This window comes from Osmia bicornis, chromosome 4 (genome assembly GCF_907164935.1).
Source record: "Osmia bicornis bicornis chromosome 4, iOsmBic2.1, whole genome shotgun sequence".
Taxonomy (NCBI): Eukaryota; Metazoa; Arthropoda; class Insecta; order Hymenoptera; family Megachilidae; genus Osmia; species Osmia bicornis.
Genome location: NC_060219.1, coordinates 4,943,090 through 4,958,261, shown reverse-complemented (window position 1 = coordinate 4,958,261; position 15,172 = coordinate 4,943,090). Strand labels below are relative to the sequence as shown.

At 35.3% G+C, this 15,172-nt stretch overlaps 1 protein-coding gene across 11 annotated transcripts in view; it reads right to left on the bottom strand.

The window, feature by feature from the left end:
• Positions 1-620: 620 nt before the first annotated feature.
• Positions 621-15,172, bottom strand: part of LOC114879736 (calcium/calmodulin-dependent 3',5'-cyclic nucleotide phosphodiesterase 1-like) — a 152,133-nt gene continuing 137,581 nt past the window's right edge. For 9 of the 11 annotated variants that reach the window (XM_029195038.2, XM_029195045.2, XM_029195016.2 and 6 more), the window contains 8 exons: positions 12,879-12,932; positions 10,000-10,249; positions 9,018-9,275; positions 8,306-8,475; positions 7,573-7,818; positions 6,991-7,223; positions 6,622-6,717; positions 621-6,092 (listed from right to left, as the gene is read on the bottom strand). In XM_029195038.2, the coding sequence (XP_029050871.1) occupies positions 6,001-6,092; positions 6,622-6,717; positions 6,991-7,223; positions 7,573-7,818; positions 8,306-8,475; positions 9,018-9,275; positions 10,000-10,249; positions 12,879-12,932 (1,399 nt within the window). In that variant the 3' untranslated portion in view covers positions 621-6,000. The remainder of the gene's footprint in view (positions 6,093-6,621; positions 6,718-6,990; positions 7,224-7,572; positions 7,819-8,305; positions 8,476-9,017; positions 9,276-9,999; positions 10,250-12,878; positions 12,933-15,172) is intronic. The other 2 variants (XM_029194979.2, XM_029195054.2) reach the window with 1 other exon arrangement.

The window sequence follows — 15,172 nt, the reverse complement described above, 5'->3', positions numbered from 1 at the left end:
CTTTTACCTTTCTTGCTGTACAAGGTTACGTCGATATGATAGAAATGAAGGGAAGGTGAGCATGTTTCTGACACTTAGTAATGTACCGGTTAATGGTAAAAGAGCAACATTACAAATGTGGCTCTACTTCTAGAGCCTCTACTCTTGATGCCAGGGCCCTGACGGTCCCACCGGTTTTGGTGGTGAAGCTGTCATATCTAGTGTTGAAAGAAGGGCTGAATCAACCTCTCCTTGCTGCTCCTCTTGTTGCTATAATATGGCAAGGCTGAGCACGAGACAGTGACTGACAATGAGTAATGGGTGTAGTCTTTGGTATCGAAGCAATCTGCTATTACCAACGTACGTTAGGCTGTTGCAGTGCGAAGTGTTTCACATTTTTATATTAGGATAGAGCAGATGGCGTTTGTTTTCAAGGCACAAATTCAAAACCCCTTGAAAACAAAGGGATATCAAGTCTTGTTGGATCTGTAGTCATTGATTCTACTTTTTTTTTAGTGTGAAGTAAAATTTAGAAAGTGAAAATATTATGAAATATAAAATTAAATTAAAATTCTGGCTCTCTCCATGGTTCGCCGTTTGAGGATGAATTAAAGGTACGGTGCAATCGAAACGATAATAACTAATCGAGTATTTTTTATTTCTCGGTAAATTTATGCAGAATACAATACTAATTATAGACGAGATGTATTTATACTTCATATCTGTATTTATATTAATATATATTCTCCCGTTCTTTGACATCATTACGTCGTTAGTTAATTACATCACATCAAACGGACATGGTGCTGAAGTTTACTTGATTATGTACACACCTGTTGCAATAAATTGTGCCGATAAACGAACGTTCCTGGTCGAATAAAGGAATTTGAGAAAAATAAAAATGAAGGAAAAATGCTAGGTGTACACGCGTTCGATTCCTAGTCACGCGGTACATAGTTGTTCAACCAGTCTCGACGACGAATAAAAAGTGGAAAGTCGTAGAATTCTTAGAGGATTAAAGGGGTGTTTGTACGTGTAAGTAAGTGTTTGCACGTTAGTGAGTTGGGTGCTTCTCGGTTACCTATCTTACGATTATTGGTCGAGTATTGTTTCGTCTGAAGCCTCTGTGTCACGTAATATCGATCCTCGTCTCGGACAAGATCGAGCCACGATGTAATCGCGTATCGATTATATTGATCTTTTATCGTGCTTTTCATTTTTCTTTTTTATTTTCCTAGGTACATACACCTAGAGCGAAGCGTTACAATGGTCGATACGGATCGAGAATCTTGCACTCGTCTTTTCTTTAGTTGCATTATCTCGATTCATATGTATAATTTTCTGTTCTACAAGGAAAGGCCAGTATTTCATTGAAGAGAATTTTAGGGTAAAAATTAAGGACGCGAGCGAAAACGCAGACTTTGCTGAAGAAAATTTGCTTCTCTGGAAATTTTAAATATTAAGCGTGAAAAGATTTGCATGATTATCACGTTGATTACCACTTGAGGCATTAAACATTCATTTATGCACTTGCGCAAACAAAATAAATTTGTTAATTAATTTGGCATGCTTCAAGAGATTCACTTTTTTAGCTTGAATTTCGACGAAAAAACAAAATCATAACTTGCATACTTGATGTTTTCTACAATTCCACAAAGTTTTCTAAAAATTAAAATCTTCAAGCTGGATGACTTTCTTTATGAGTCATACGTAAATTAATAGCAATCATAGGTTTGTTAATTGATTCTTAAAAGCCTATTAACAAATTTGTAGCAAAGGAAGTTTGAAACAGCAAAGTGTAGCATGATGAATTACCAAAGTGTAAATTAAAATGATAATATTTTCACTGTACAAGTGAACGCGTTAACATGGTGCAAATCGATTTCTTGCATCTGCATTTAATACTTTCAAACCTGAGCCTCGTATTTCACGATTATACCCAATAATTGCAGCATGATCATGGGGTTATTGTTCAACGATCTCAACGTAATCGAAACCAACGATTAAGCGTCTACATGTTCGCTCGCGCTTTTTTTATCGAAATATTACTCTCTTAGTACGAGCACGATTCAAGTTTTTAGTATTCTATCACGCGTTTTGGCCCCTCGTCCGCTGCAGGAAGGAAAACGAACTCGTGTCGAGCACGTAACGTAATAATGGCAAGCGTGTTCGTTGATGATGAACATCAACGCGAAGCGTACATATACGAATCCACCAAAGGAACAAAGAGATTACTTGTTCAAATGTTTCACAAGTGCAGAAAGAAGAATATTGATATAAGTCGACTGGTTTCAAAGCGATAGAAAACATTCTGTTTCAAAAAATGTTGATCACTGTATGAAGACGCTTCGTTATTATGAGTGTACGGCTACTCTGAAATGCGAGCACCGAATTAGGGCGGGTAATGACCGGGTCGAGTCGGGCCAAACCTCGAAAGTTTATCCTGCTCATGAATTTGTACGGGTACCCGTAATTTTGGAACCCAAATATTAACTTCGGACTCGAAATCGCTTCGGATCAGAAATTCAGTTCGTTTAGACACCGCGTTTGGGGCATGATTTTTCAGACTTACTTTGAATTTTTAAGTTTGAAAGTGTTTTCATACATGTTATCCTGCATAATCGGATGTAGTTGAATTTCGAGTTCGAACCGAATTCCCAATCCAACACTGATTCAAAGACCGGAATTTTCGGGTAGCTACACACCCCTATTTATTATGCATTGTATATTTTGATTATTTCTTTTTTGAAATATCTACGTCTATTATAATGTTACATTATTTTTATCATCCAAATTAGACTTATATTCAATAAATTACTACCTTTTAATGATTCTCAATGTTTTTTTGGTGGATACATAATTGAAGGAAATGAATAGGTAAGTGCGAGTTTCCTTGCCTCTTGAATACAATTCTCGTGTACATACAGTCTTGGCTTGAGAGAATATATGCGAACGTTTTTCCGCGTTGCGAACAGGCAACAGATCCCGTTTACAATTTTTATATACAGTTAATATACTCGCACTTAAGCAAGGTACTTTGGTTCTTGGAACGCTGAATGGGTGTTCTGTGTATCGCGAAGTTCCTAAGATTTTCTTAATCAATTACGAAGCGAAGTCTTTGCTAACTCAACGTATAATTTATAACATCAATTTAATTTACAATTCATTTTCTAAATTTTATACTGTTGCTTTAAATATTATAGAATTTCCGATATAGGAAGGTCCTACGTTTGGGTCACAATTGACCTGGTCAGTTCAAGGGTTAACGTATTTACTTAAAATTTCACAGTAACAAAGAACATCCAATCGCGGGCCAATAAAACAGGACAAGGAGAGAAAGAAAAATAAATACAGGACGGATATGTTTAACCCTCGAGCTAGAGACATTATTCTATACATTCTCTACGACGATATAATATATCATTTTCAAGATAACGCTTCCACGTCCTATACCTTGCAATTTTACACGAATACATCGTTTTCTGAAGAAGACTACGAGCCCTGATTGAAGGATTTACATGTCATCGGTAGAAGTTGAGCACGAAAAGACGTCGTATAAATTCAATTCTTTCTTTCAATCGATCAATCCCCATTTATAAAGCAATTCTCCGATATGTTCTGTCAATTGGTCAAACTTGACACGTTTGTGATATCCATTTGCGTTTCCATTATTTTTTTTTTTTTTTTTTATCGACGTCTTTCGTTCAGGATGATACATCGATACACAAGGACCCGACTTTCTTCCACTTATGTATGTACATGTGGACGAAACGTAGCGTACGTCGAAGTAAATTCTAATGATATCCCATTTTACATTTTACATTTACATACATTAAAGCTGCATCTTTACGTGTATACGAATACACTTCTAACGTAAGTATGTACAGTGACGTTACACCTCTGGGGAACTAACCCTCACTGCTTATTTGGGCCCGATTTTTCCTGATTCAGTGTCACTTGTTCGTTCTTTTGATCGCTGATTCGATTGGAAACTTCTAAATCAGCACCCTTTCCTTTTTCGTTTCCTGGCTATCGAGGTTGAATGTATATGTATATACTTTCGAAAATTCTTGGAGAACATCTTTTCTCCTTTGAAGTGTTTAAAGAGTTTATTTACATATAAGTTATCGTTGGAAATTGAGAAATTTTAACGTTAGATTACACTTATACACTTTTCAAATGTTATTTGAATAAGTATGTTTTAGAATTTCACAGAAAATGATATTTTCTGTAAGCACTTTCAATAAAAATGAGTATATCTCACATAAACGGAATGTTTGATTAAGAAATTATTAGATATTTCAACAAATTTCTTAATTAAATACAACCTTTATAATCATTTAAAAAAGTAGCTCGGCAAATTTATTAAAAAATATATCTCCATTGCGATGAATTTTTATCTGAAAATAGGTAAAAATATTCTTAAAGATGTTTTCAAAGAATATATCCACTTATTTTCCACTAATCCAATAACCGTTTCAGAATCATGTCTCAAAGGTTCTCGTCCTTTAACAACGTTAACTCGACCTTTCTTAGCGATCTGAGAAAAATCTCGATGAACGATATTACGAAGGATACCGTTTTGCAAATTGAATTGAAACAGCGACCAATCGAATCACCTGCGTCCGCCGAAAACTTTCGAGGATGAAACTTTTTTGAATGAATCAAATCGAAGAAATCGGACTGTCGAAGAAGCGACTTTTGCCCTTTCTCTTTTATTAACCAGCAACCGGTCACGGTATCGAGAAAGCACGTGTAAACTTCCTTCGTCTTGCGGAAATCCGTTTCTATCGTGCGACCACGTTGAGATTAGGGCTTGGCGCAACACGAAGACTTTCAACTTCAACTTCACAGTACTTTTTCAAAAGGAAAAGTCGAATTTCTCGATTCGAAAGAAACTTCGAGCTCGATACTTGTGCGATAGTCAGCTGCGTCTATCAATTTTCAGGCTACAACATTTAATTAATTCTTATCGTATGACGTTAGGAAAAAGACTGTAAAAGCAAATAGCATAAATGTATAAGCATAGTTGCTTGTTAATAACATTTCAGGAAGTATACCATCGAAAATTGAATTTTATATTCTAACAGAATAATTCTGCTATTTTGTAACATTTCTACTTTTCCAAAATTGCAATATGAAGAATATCTTATTATTCTATGATAATAATTCTTAAACTCCATCTTTTTTTTACTCCTTCAGATTTGGGAAGCTAAGGAAATGGAAATTTTGATTATTGTTCCGCGAGGAATGAAAGCAATAGAATAAATTGATCGCGTCATATCTCCTGGATGCTTCGTCAAAGATGAAAGTCTTCGTTCCTATGAAATAATGTATGCTCGTAGTTATACACTAATTGTAAGAAAAAACAGGTACGGATAAGAACAGCGTTGAAATAGCGGAACGCCGTGGAAATTCTGTTAACATTAACGTAGTGTCCTTTCACACTTGTCAGCACTTCATTGCGAACGAATAATTGTGCTCTCTAAGTACGTTTAATGATTTCTTTGTTCCGTGTATGTGTGTGTTTGTTAAGTGCGTTCGATTTTCACTGCTGTCGCAGACGCTGGTAATTTTAGGCTACACGTATATTGGGAGCCCGGCTATTTTTTACTAAATAGTAAATTATTTTTATTATCAAATAAAAATAGTTTATCGTTTTTACATTTTGCTGATCATTTTGAGCGAATCGAGAGTTTGTTGCTGACAAGATAAAGCAAGCTGTAAAATAAATACCTTGAAGAAGGTTGATTTTAATTTTGTTGTTAATTAATCTTTTGTTATATCTGTTGCAACGAGACATCACGGGTTGTAGAGATGCGGACTTTCTTTGTCGATACGGTCCGTATGAAGTGATAAAGAAACGGTATAAATATTCCTAGAAGTGTATCTATAATTTTAGATACGCTAGTGTCCAAAGAAATCAGCCAGCCGGTTCAATAGTGATCTTCAATGTTTTGACGGGCTTCGTAGCCTAAAATTACATATATTCCTGAAAAACAACACGGCTCGCCGCATTTTTCATTCCTCAGGTGCCGCTTGTGACGTGTCGCTATCCTCACGGTTATCGCTCGCCTTCTGCTCTTGCTCTTTCTGTGCCCTTGCTTCTGCATCTATAAATCAAACGGATGAACATTCTTACATTATAATGATCATAAAATTCATCTACATAAAAGTTAGGAACAGTATTCAACGGTGTTCGTCAATTAGTGAAGTTAGAAGAAGAATAAATTAAGCAAGAATTTAAATAGAACGCTTTGGAACGTCAGAGTGCGTTTCTAGCCCAACAGAGGCTTGAATTGATAATAACCCACCCCAAAGATGGTCTCGAGGAAAATGACGATGTATGGAAGAGGCCCCATATACTTATATAGCCCTGTGATTCCCCACCACTTGCACATAATATGAATTAATATTTACTTTGTTATTCGTACTTTTCATTTATATAGTAAATTTTATGGTATCTAAGAATAAAAAATTATGTTACTTTTTCTAAATTACTTTCAAGCCTACTGTGGGGGTACTGTACACATTAGGATAATTGGAATATAAGAATTTGATAATACTAAATTCTCTAATGGGTTAATAATCGATGTTCAAACTTTCAATGATCTTCTACATCTATTTTAAACACGTACGTACCTCGAACAGCTTGTTCCTTCCAAATGCTCTTGTTCTCCGCGAGACAAGGAATCCATGGCTTACCGATCTTAATCCTCCTGCTTTCAGCCGCTGATCCTGTAGATTATTCATCGTTTAAATATCCTCTCTGCTTGAAGCGCTTTAACTTCTTGCCTCATGATTTTTCTTTTTTTACGATTAACTACTCTAGAATTAGTTATTTAACGCTTGAATTACCAAGAGGAGATGAACAAAATCAAATTCCTTTCGAAGTTTTCTATTTTGCAACATGAAATTGGAATGCAAATTCATTTATATAGAAACTTTGTGAAATACCATTTATTCTACTGCGATAGTATAACTTGACGTTAGAGTTAGAGGTTTGTTTACCGTTGTTGGATTCATCCACGCTCTCTTTAACGTTCTGTGACAATGGAACGAGGACCGTTTCCAGCATGTCGCTGCACACCTGCATGCTGGGTTCGACGATAAATTCTATGAATCCTATTTGCGATTCAGCCACAAGAGTATTGTTGCGATCGCATAACGGAGAGAACGGTAATCCCATAGTCTTCTCCTTGTCACCCTGTCGAAAGAACTCTTCCAGTAGCTGCATGGTCCATCTGTATATCAGATAAAGGTTTTATGTATTCCGTTGATCTGTTTGTACCTCTAAAACGAAGACCGTAATTACAACAGACGTAATTACTGAGAAAATTATAAGTCAACAGATTAACCCTTTCGCTACTAAGAATGACTATAGGTCAAGGCGGAATGACGTTGGATGCTACCGTGGCAAACAATTTTTTTCCAGATTATTCTGGAAAAGTCGAACTTCGTATTTTTATCCTACCTTATATTCGTACCTTCTCTTCTATATCAAATAACTAATTTAGTTTACGTTAGCAGCTATAGTGAAGGGGTTGAATTAAATATGAATGTATCCGGTTTAGTAATATTTTCGGGAAATACCTGTGGTGGAGATCCCATCTCTTGGCCGGATGAGAAATATCACAGCAGTGAAGAACCAGACTGACAGCTTTGCTCTTGTCGACGCTTGGCTCTGCCAGGCTTAGGATGTTCTTCATGTTCTTTAGTTGTTGAAAATGGAAGCTCATATCCGTTGCGAGAACCATATCGATCACCAACGAACGAAATTCACGGAATTCCTCTTTCGATAAGTTTTGCAGTATGTTACATTCGTCCTCCTTTAATATCCTGAAAAATTCTCGAACTTTGTAAACTCGCGGCTATTAGCATACCTGTCATAGTTAATATTCTTGTAAGGGATATTAATTTATTTATTAATTAAGTATATCAGCTTGCTATTTCAAATTATCAATTTAATTTCTCTGAAGCTTATAATTTTCTTACTTTTTCATTTTTCCAATCATTTGATTTCTGTTTGAAAAAATACAAAAATACGTATACGCCATGAAACAGATAAGCCGTACAATTCAGGAAAAATAAAATACCGTTTACATCCAATACAACAGAGGATTTAAAAAAAAAAGCAAAAAAAACGAGCATTTTGAGCTTCACGTTTTCTATTGATTTTTATTGCTCTCTCGTCAAACAAGAAGCTTTGCAAACTAAAAAAAAAAAGTTGTTTTTAATTGGAGGTAGGTAGGAATTCTTTATTTCGAGCTCGTTTCGATCAATTCGTGGGAGTTCGACAGGCAGTGACCTTTTGAACCGTACATACCGGAAGCTCGCGGAGATGTGGTGATTTTCCAGAACAGCTCGGTCATTGTAGAGGAGTGCTGTTTCGCTACCGGACATTACGTGGAAATTGTTTGTGGTCCCAGTGTGCTCGTAATCGTGAATAATCGCCGCCACCAGGGTGGCGAAAATCTCCAGATCGGTCAACCAATTCTGTAACGAGCAAACATTGCGTCGCTTAACCCTTGAACAGCGGAGTTTGGGTCAATCGTGACCAAAATTTACGAAACATGTACGAGGATATTAACCTAAAGTTAAATGTATTGATTTTTAAACGAAAAGGTTTCGTATATTGGAAGAATAATTTTTAAAAGAATGATGTAACATTTAGAAAATGAAAATATGAAAAACAAAATTTGATTAAAATTGGAACTCTCTTCATGGTCCGCCGTTCGAGGGTTGAAAGCGTGTGCTTATAATCTATAGCGAATGAGCAATTTCCTCAAGAGATAAATCCTAACATAAGCATTATGAAAATCGAAATTTACTTCAAATTTCTAATTCTGAAAAAAGATTGTTCTGAATTTTCATTTTCTTATTATTATTACTTACAAGAGTGGAAAATTGGAAAAGACAATGCAACGAAGAATTAATCTTTTCTATGAAAGAGGTATTAATATCTATTGTGATCATTTAAACAATTAAATTGAATTGCCAGTATTCTTTAAAATTGTCACATTTCATCTGAAACTTACCATTAATCCTGTTTGACACAAAATATAGTGCATAGTTTGGGCAACGTCTGCAGCATGCAGATTGTTGTGATACGGATTTCGATGTCTGCAGTAACCCTCCTCGACTCTTCCCAGAAAGCATTCCAAAACCGCAGGGGGGACTTTGAATTTGTGGATCATGCCGTATCGATTTAGCAGATCGTAACCGAGGTATTTAACCGGTGCTCCCATTGCGGCTTCGCTTAATGAAAACACGTCGAACGACCAGTCATCCAGGGTCTTGAATGAGAACGTAAGTTTAAGATCAATGACACGAGCTTATCACGATGGTAATTTACCGTTTGGAATATTATTTACTTTATGAAAATTCGACATTTTTCTTGAAAACAGTACATCAACGGCAAATCTAGTAGTATGAGTCTACCAATAATCAGCCTTTGGTTATAATTTTTCAAGACGAATTAATAACTTTTGAATGACCTACGATTGATATCTCTCTATTTTATGTAGCCATCATTATTCAAGAATTCAAATGAAATTCATTGAAAGAATAAAATTACAGCTCTGAGGTACCCTTTCAGGAAGGGTGGTAATGCACAAAAATGCTCTGATAAATTTAACATGAAGAAAGAGGACTTTTCCACCCTTATTTGTAGATAATAGAGTATACTTGAAATATTTGACTATGAATTACCCCTTCAAGGGATTACCACACCCTCTATATTTCCTTCTATTCACTTATGAAAAATCAGTGTTGCAACTTTAATTGAACACGACATTGTAATCATATTAAAATAATTATTATACGATAAGAGTCGTGAACAATAAAAATATTCGCGGCGATTGCCCAGAAAACACTTTGTGTTTTCCCTTTACAAAATATTAAATAAATATATTTTTATCGAACAGAAGTGCTATCAAGTATGTCTATCATAATTTTCTTTATTTTCCGATCGATCATGCAAACTTGTAACGCGTCGGAGAAGTGCCATCACCGTGGTACCTTAAGCACTTTAACCACTTCTTGAGGGAACTGCATCAACGCGGTATTGGTGACCCGTCTGTAAATCCGATCTACGAAGATCCCTGCCCTGATGGCGTGCGCGACCGAACGGAACTTGGGTTTCTCGTCCGCCTTTCGTCTGGTGGTTGCCAGCTGCCTCGTGAACGTCGAAGCGAGCCATTCGCGTACTTCCGGCGGCACCGCGTCCGGTTGAACCTCCGACAATTCGTCGTCCTCGTCCGCCAGCCGCCTAAGGAAAATTCACCGGTTACTTATACGCGGATCCGACCATCGGCGAACGCGGACGTCGGATCACGATGGACAACCCCTACCTTCGTTACGCTTTACGACAGAATAGACAAATGAAGAATAGAAAAAATAGAGAACAGAAAGAGAAAGAGTGGGCTTAGGCTCGACGAGATCGTCCCGCAAACGAATCTGACGGAACTTAAAGAAAGAAACGTATGGTAGATGGTTTAGATGACTAATGCTTCACCGATTTTCATTTTCCTCCACTCACCGAGAGAACTCGGATTATGGAGAGTCTATTCTTGTGAAATGAGTGTGAATTTCTAAGTGATTTTTTTTCTTCACTTTTCTTTTCCTTGATTTGTAGTTGTTTTATGCGTCGAGAATATGGTGAGAGAAATTATTTTTAAAAGATAGTTTTATATTGTTTTGTGATAACTTTGAAGACGATGGATTTTCACGGTATTTTATGTTTGTCCGTTTAATTTCTTTTGTTATTGCGATAGTTAAATATCTTGACTCCCAGTGATGCTTTTGAGTATTTTCTGTGTTGATTAGTGAGGATGAAAACACTTGCCGACAAGTGCGAATTAAGGATCCTATTATGTTTGAAACAACGGTAAATATGCTGATAGGTGAAAGCATAGGATCCTTAAGTGCGAAAGCGACTCTAACTGTGTTCTGAACAAAGCGAACAAATTGTTGTTGCAACAATTTCTGTGGAAGCAAACAAATTGTGTTCAAATATGTTAATTAAAAAATCATTATTGAAAATTGATACTGTTATCAATTGTATTAAGAATTTAATCTCGAAATATCTTTTGACATTTTTTAAAACAATCTCTATATCTCTAATTGTACCAAGAAAAGTAAAGTAAAGATTAGCTAACAATGTAACGTTAAATGAAAAATTATCTTGTACAGTGATTGATCATTTGTAACATGTACTAATTATAAGAAATTCTTTGAAATTTCGATACAAGGATTTTTTACACCATTATAAATTGTTAGAATAATATAAAATTATGAATATAATTAAATAAAAAATCCTTGAAAGCACTTAACACAGTTTAACAGAAAAGTCGCTCCAATCAAATATTTTCCATTTAAACATAGAACGTCTTGTAATCAGCACTTGAGAGAACGTAGCAAAGCAGATAAGAGTACGTACTTCCGCCCCTTATGTTTCCTTATAACGAAAGAATCGATTATCGCAAAATGTCTCAATTTATCTGGTATAAGGAAAGTACTTTCTCGACTTCCATTCGGTCTCGAAACTTGGTCGAATCACGAAGAAAGCCTCGAAGTATAGAATGATAAAACGCAGTCACGACAAACGACACGCAGCTGACCCGAAAGAGAAAAGTAATCTCTCTCTGAATACAACGTTTCATTTTTTAGAGTGCTGATTTTAGAGTCGATTTTTTTTTACATCTGAACTATATAAAGAAATATTTATGTCGAACAAGTACAGGTACTGTTATCGTGACAATAAAACGACGATCGATTCTCTCTCTACGTTTATTACAAGAATCAACGTTGCTTAAGTATGTTTCCAACGTTATATCTTGTAATATCATTGACATAATCAAGTGTATTGTCATCGGTGTTGATAACATTTATCATACGAGATAATCTTACAAAAAGTGGTAACAGTCTGAGTAATCCATTTTTACATTGAACGTGAGATCGGAAATGTACTCGATCATGTTTGATACAAAAACGTGGTGAATATTGGTGATAGAAGTGTATTTACAAGAACAATTCAAGTTACGGTGAAGGGTTGTCATTTGAAACGGATACATTTAATGATGAACAGCTTATCATGCATAACATGGGTGATTATTGTTTGAATTAACACTTAAAGGACAACGTGAGATCGATGGTTACATATATTTTACAATGTTCTATCATTTATGGAGAATAAATTCATTTCTATAATTACTATACTTTATTACCTACACATTGAATAGTTGAATACATACAGTAAAAATACAATCTGGGAACTAATGTTTGTTAAATGTATCAAAATGAACCATTGGCGTAATTACGTACAGGTCAATTCAGAATTCCAGATTCCAAAATTTCAGATTTTCGAAATAAAAAAATTTTTTAAATATCAATATTACAAGGTCATAAATCTTCAAAATTTTAGAATTAAAAAATTTCAAAATATTAGAGTTACAAAAATTTAGTCTGCCAACATTTCAAAATTTCAGATCACCTATATTTAAAAATTCCAAAATTTCAAGCTTTCTATGTTCAAAAATTCCAAAACCCTAAAAGATTCTAAGTTTGGCCCATTCCAGAAAAAGGCCCAAGTTACGGTAATGGGGCAAATAATAAACTTATAAGAATAACGGACGAGTTAGAATTTCTGAAAGGCTACGGTTCTCAAAAATAGCAATTATCTCGAATGAATTGGAACGTAGCACTTGAAAAATAACAATTCCCCGTTGCCCTTTGTACGAGTTCCGCGCAATAAACTGAAAATCCACGAGAGCTTTGGAGGAAACGAGAAAAGTAACAACTAAAAAAAGAAAAGGATAAAAATAATAAAAATAAATAGAAGGCATGTCGTGAACGTGAACTAGAGAATGCGATTTGTTATTCAAACGTTTAGAACGAACCTACGTCGTACACCCTGACGGCAAGTAGCGGTTGACTCCACACGCTCGGCATCTCTATAATTTCAAACATCAAGAAAGGTTGCGTGTCACATTAACGACAGATTACAGTTCATAGAGCCGTATCTAAAGCAAAAAATGTCCGCCTGCGTGCGTATAAAACGAGCGACTCAAAGAAAGAATAGAAAAGAAGAAAGAAAGTGAAACAGAAAGAAATCAAAGAGAAAACATGTTTCGCTCATTGTTTGAATTAATTATTGTTGACTAAAAATCGCTTGTAATGTTGATGATAATTCGTTGATGGACAGGAAACTTTCGAGCATTCCATTAAACACCTCCATTCCGTTAATTAGTGACAGTTGTCACACATCATCCTATATGCATGCAATTCCTCGTAAAGGGGTGTACGCTCGCGATCAGATTAGGCTTCCTTAAAAAAAATGGCGATATAGGAGAAGCAGAAATGCTCAAAATCATAATTTCAACGACATTAACGTTAAAAATGATTCAGAGGCAAAATAATATGATTTTTTATCATTAAATAATTATTAAAATTTAATATATCAGTGAAAAGTACGAATAAGAAAATAAATATTATTATACATTTTCTCGCGTAAATTTTTATACGCAAGTGGTCGGGATCCGCAGAACTATATTTATATAGTTGCATATATTATCACTTCCCTAGGGATGCCTACGGAGAGGGAAAGCCTACAGGGGAGAACAGGAACTACCACTTTCGCTTGGAAGCCTGATTTGATCGGCAGTGTACATTGGTGCATTTGCATCAAAAGTGCAACTTAAAGTCCTTTTGTAAGATTACTTCTGTAATCAGTAAATTTTATCGCAATGTCCAATTGAACAATTAGGCTGTAATTTATTTTTGTTCAATAATCGCTAAGTACTATTAATCGCTAATAGTAGATAATAAATTTTAATTTTTACAATATTGTGTTTAAAATATTTTGTCGAGTTGCATATTGATACTACTGACTTTGATGAAATAAATGGAAATAGTAAGAGATAAGTACTTAAGGGATTTTCATAAAATAATTTTAGTCGCATGTTTGATGCAGATGTGTAATAGTGGGGCGTAGGGAACATGAAACAGAGAAATAGGAAGACGATGTTTAACAGAGCGATGCATACAGTTGGTAAACAGGCAGTCACCCAAAAATTGAGCAGGTTACACCTAGAAAGATCTAAAAAGAGGCTAGAATAGGAGAGAGACAGGCCAGGCAGGTAGAAGACAGTCGTCATGCTGTGTTTTAATTGGAACTGTTAATTTATGAGATACCTGGTTACCTGGCTATCTGTGAGATACCAAAAAATTTCTCTCATTCTAATAAAAGAACATTATACTATAACAGTAATTATTAAAATACCAACGATTTGAAAAATGTTTCATTCATGACTGATGTTTTTGTCAAAAATTATGAAAAGATAACGCCTTCCTAATCGAGGTGCTTGACTATCTAACCAATTAAACAATTTAGGCCTATCTACGTATCTTACAGATACCCGAGTACCCAAGTATTTCAGACATCCAGTTTAAAATAATAACCCCAGTTTAAACGTGTCTATTAGGTACAATCAATCGTGATCATATCGTACCAATTTGTCATCTAATTCCTGATTGTTTTATGTATCATTATGCGCAATTCTAATGGCATTGTGTTTTTTACAATAAGACGTCAAATGCGTTAAATCTTTTCACAATACAAGTTTTAATCCAGTGACTGGGATTCGTTAAATTCAATAGTGAAAAGTGTGGTATTGTTTAGTGAAAAGCATTGTTTTTTATTTGTATTAAGAAAGACGAATATTATAAAGGTTAGCTGCAATTTTCTATATGTATTTATTATAATTGTACGAGAACCCGAAAATATTGGGTCGGGTCGGAATTGTTTGGGTCAGGTCGCGTTGGTTCTGACTCTTGAAAGTATAGATACATGAGAACTCGAAAATTTCGGGTACTCGATACCCGGATCGGGTTGAGAATTATTTCGGTCAGCTCAGGATTCTCGAAATTTCGAGAACTATGATTCAAGACGAATTTTGTTGAATATAACCGTGAATTGAAAGTATTCACAAAAAACTGCACCTCATTAATTCTGAGCTGACCAAAACAATTCCAGGTCCGATCGGGATATCCAGTGCCAAAAATTTTCGGGTTTTCACACATTTATACTTTTGAGAAGCCAACTCAAATGCAGATCGAGTACCCGAGACTCTCGGGTTCTTACGTAACGCGAGTACTTATTAATTTAATAAAATTAATATTCTTGGTCTTACTA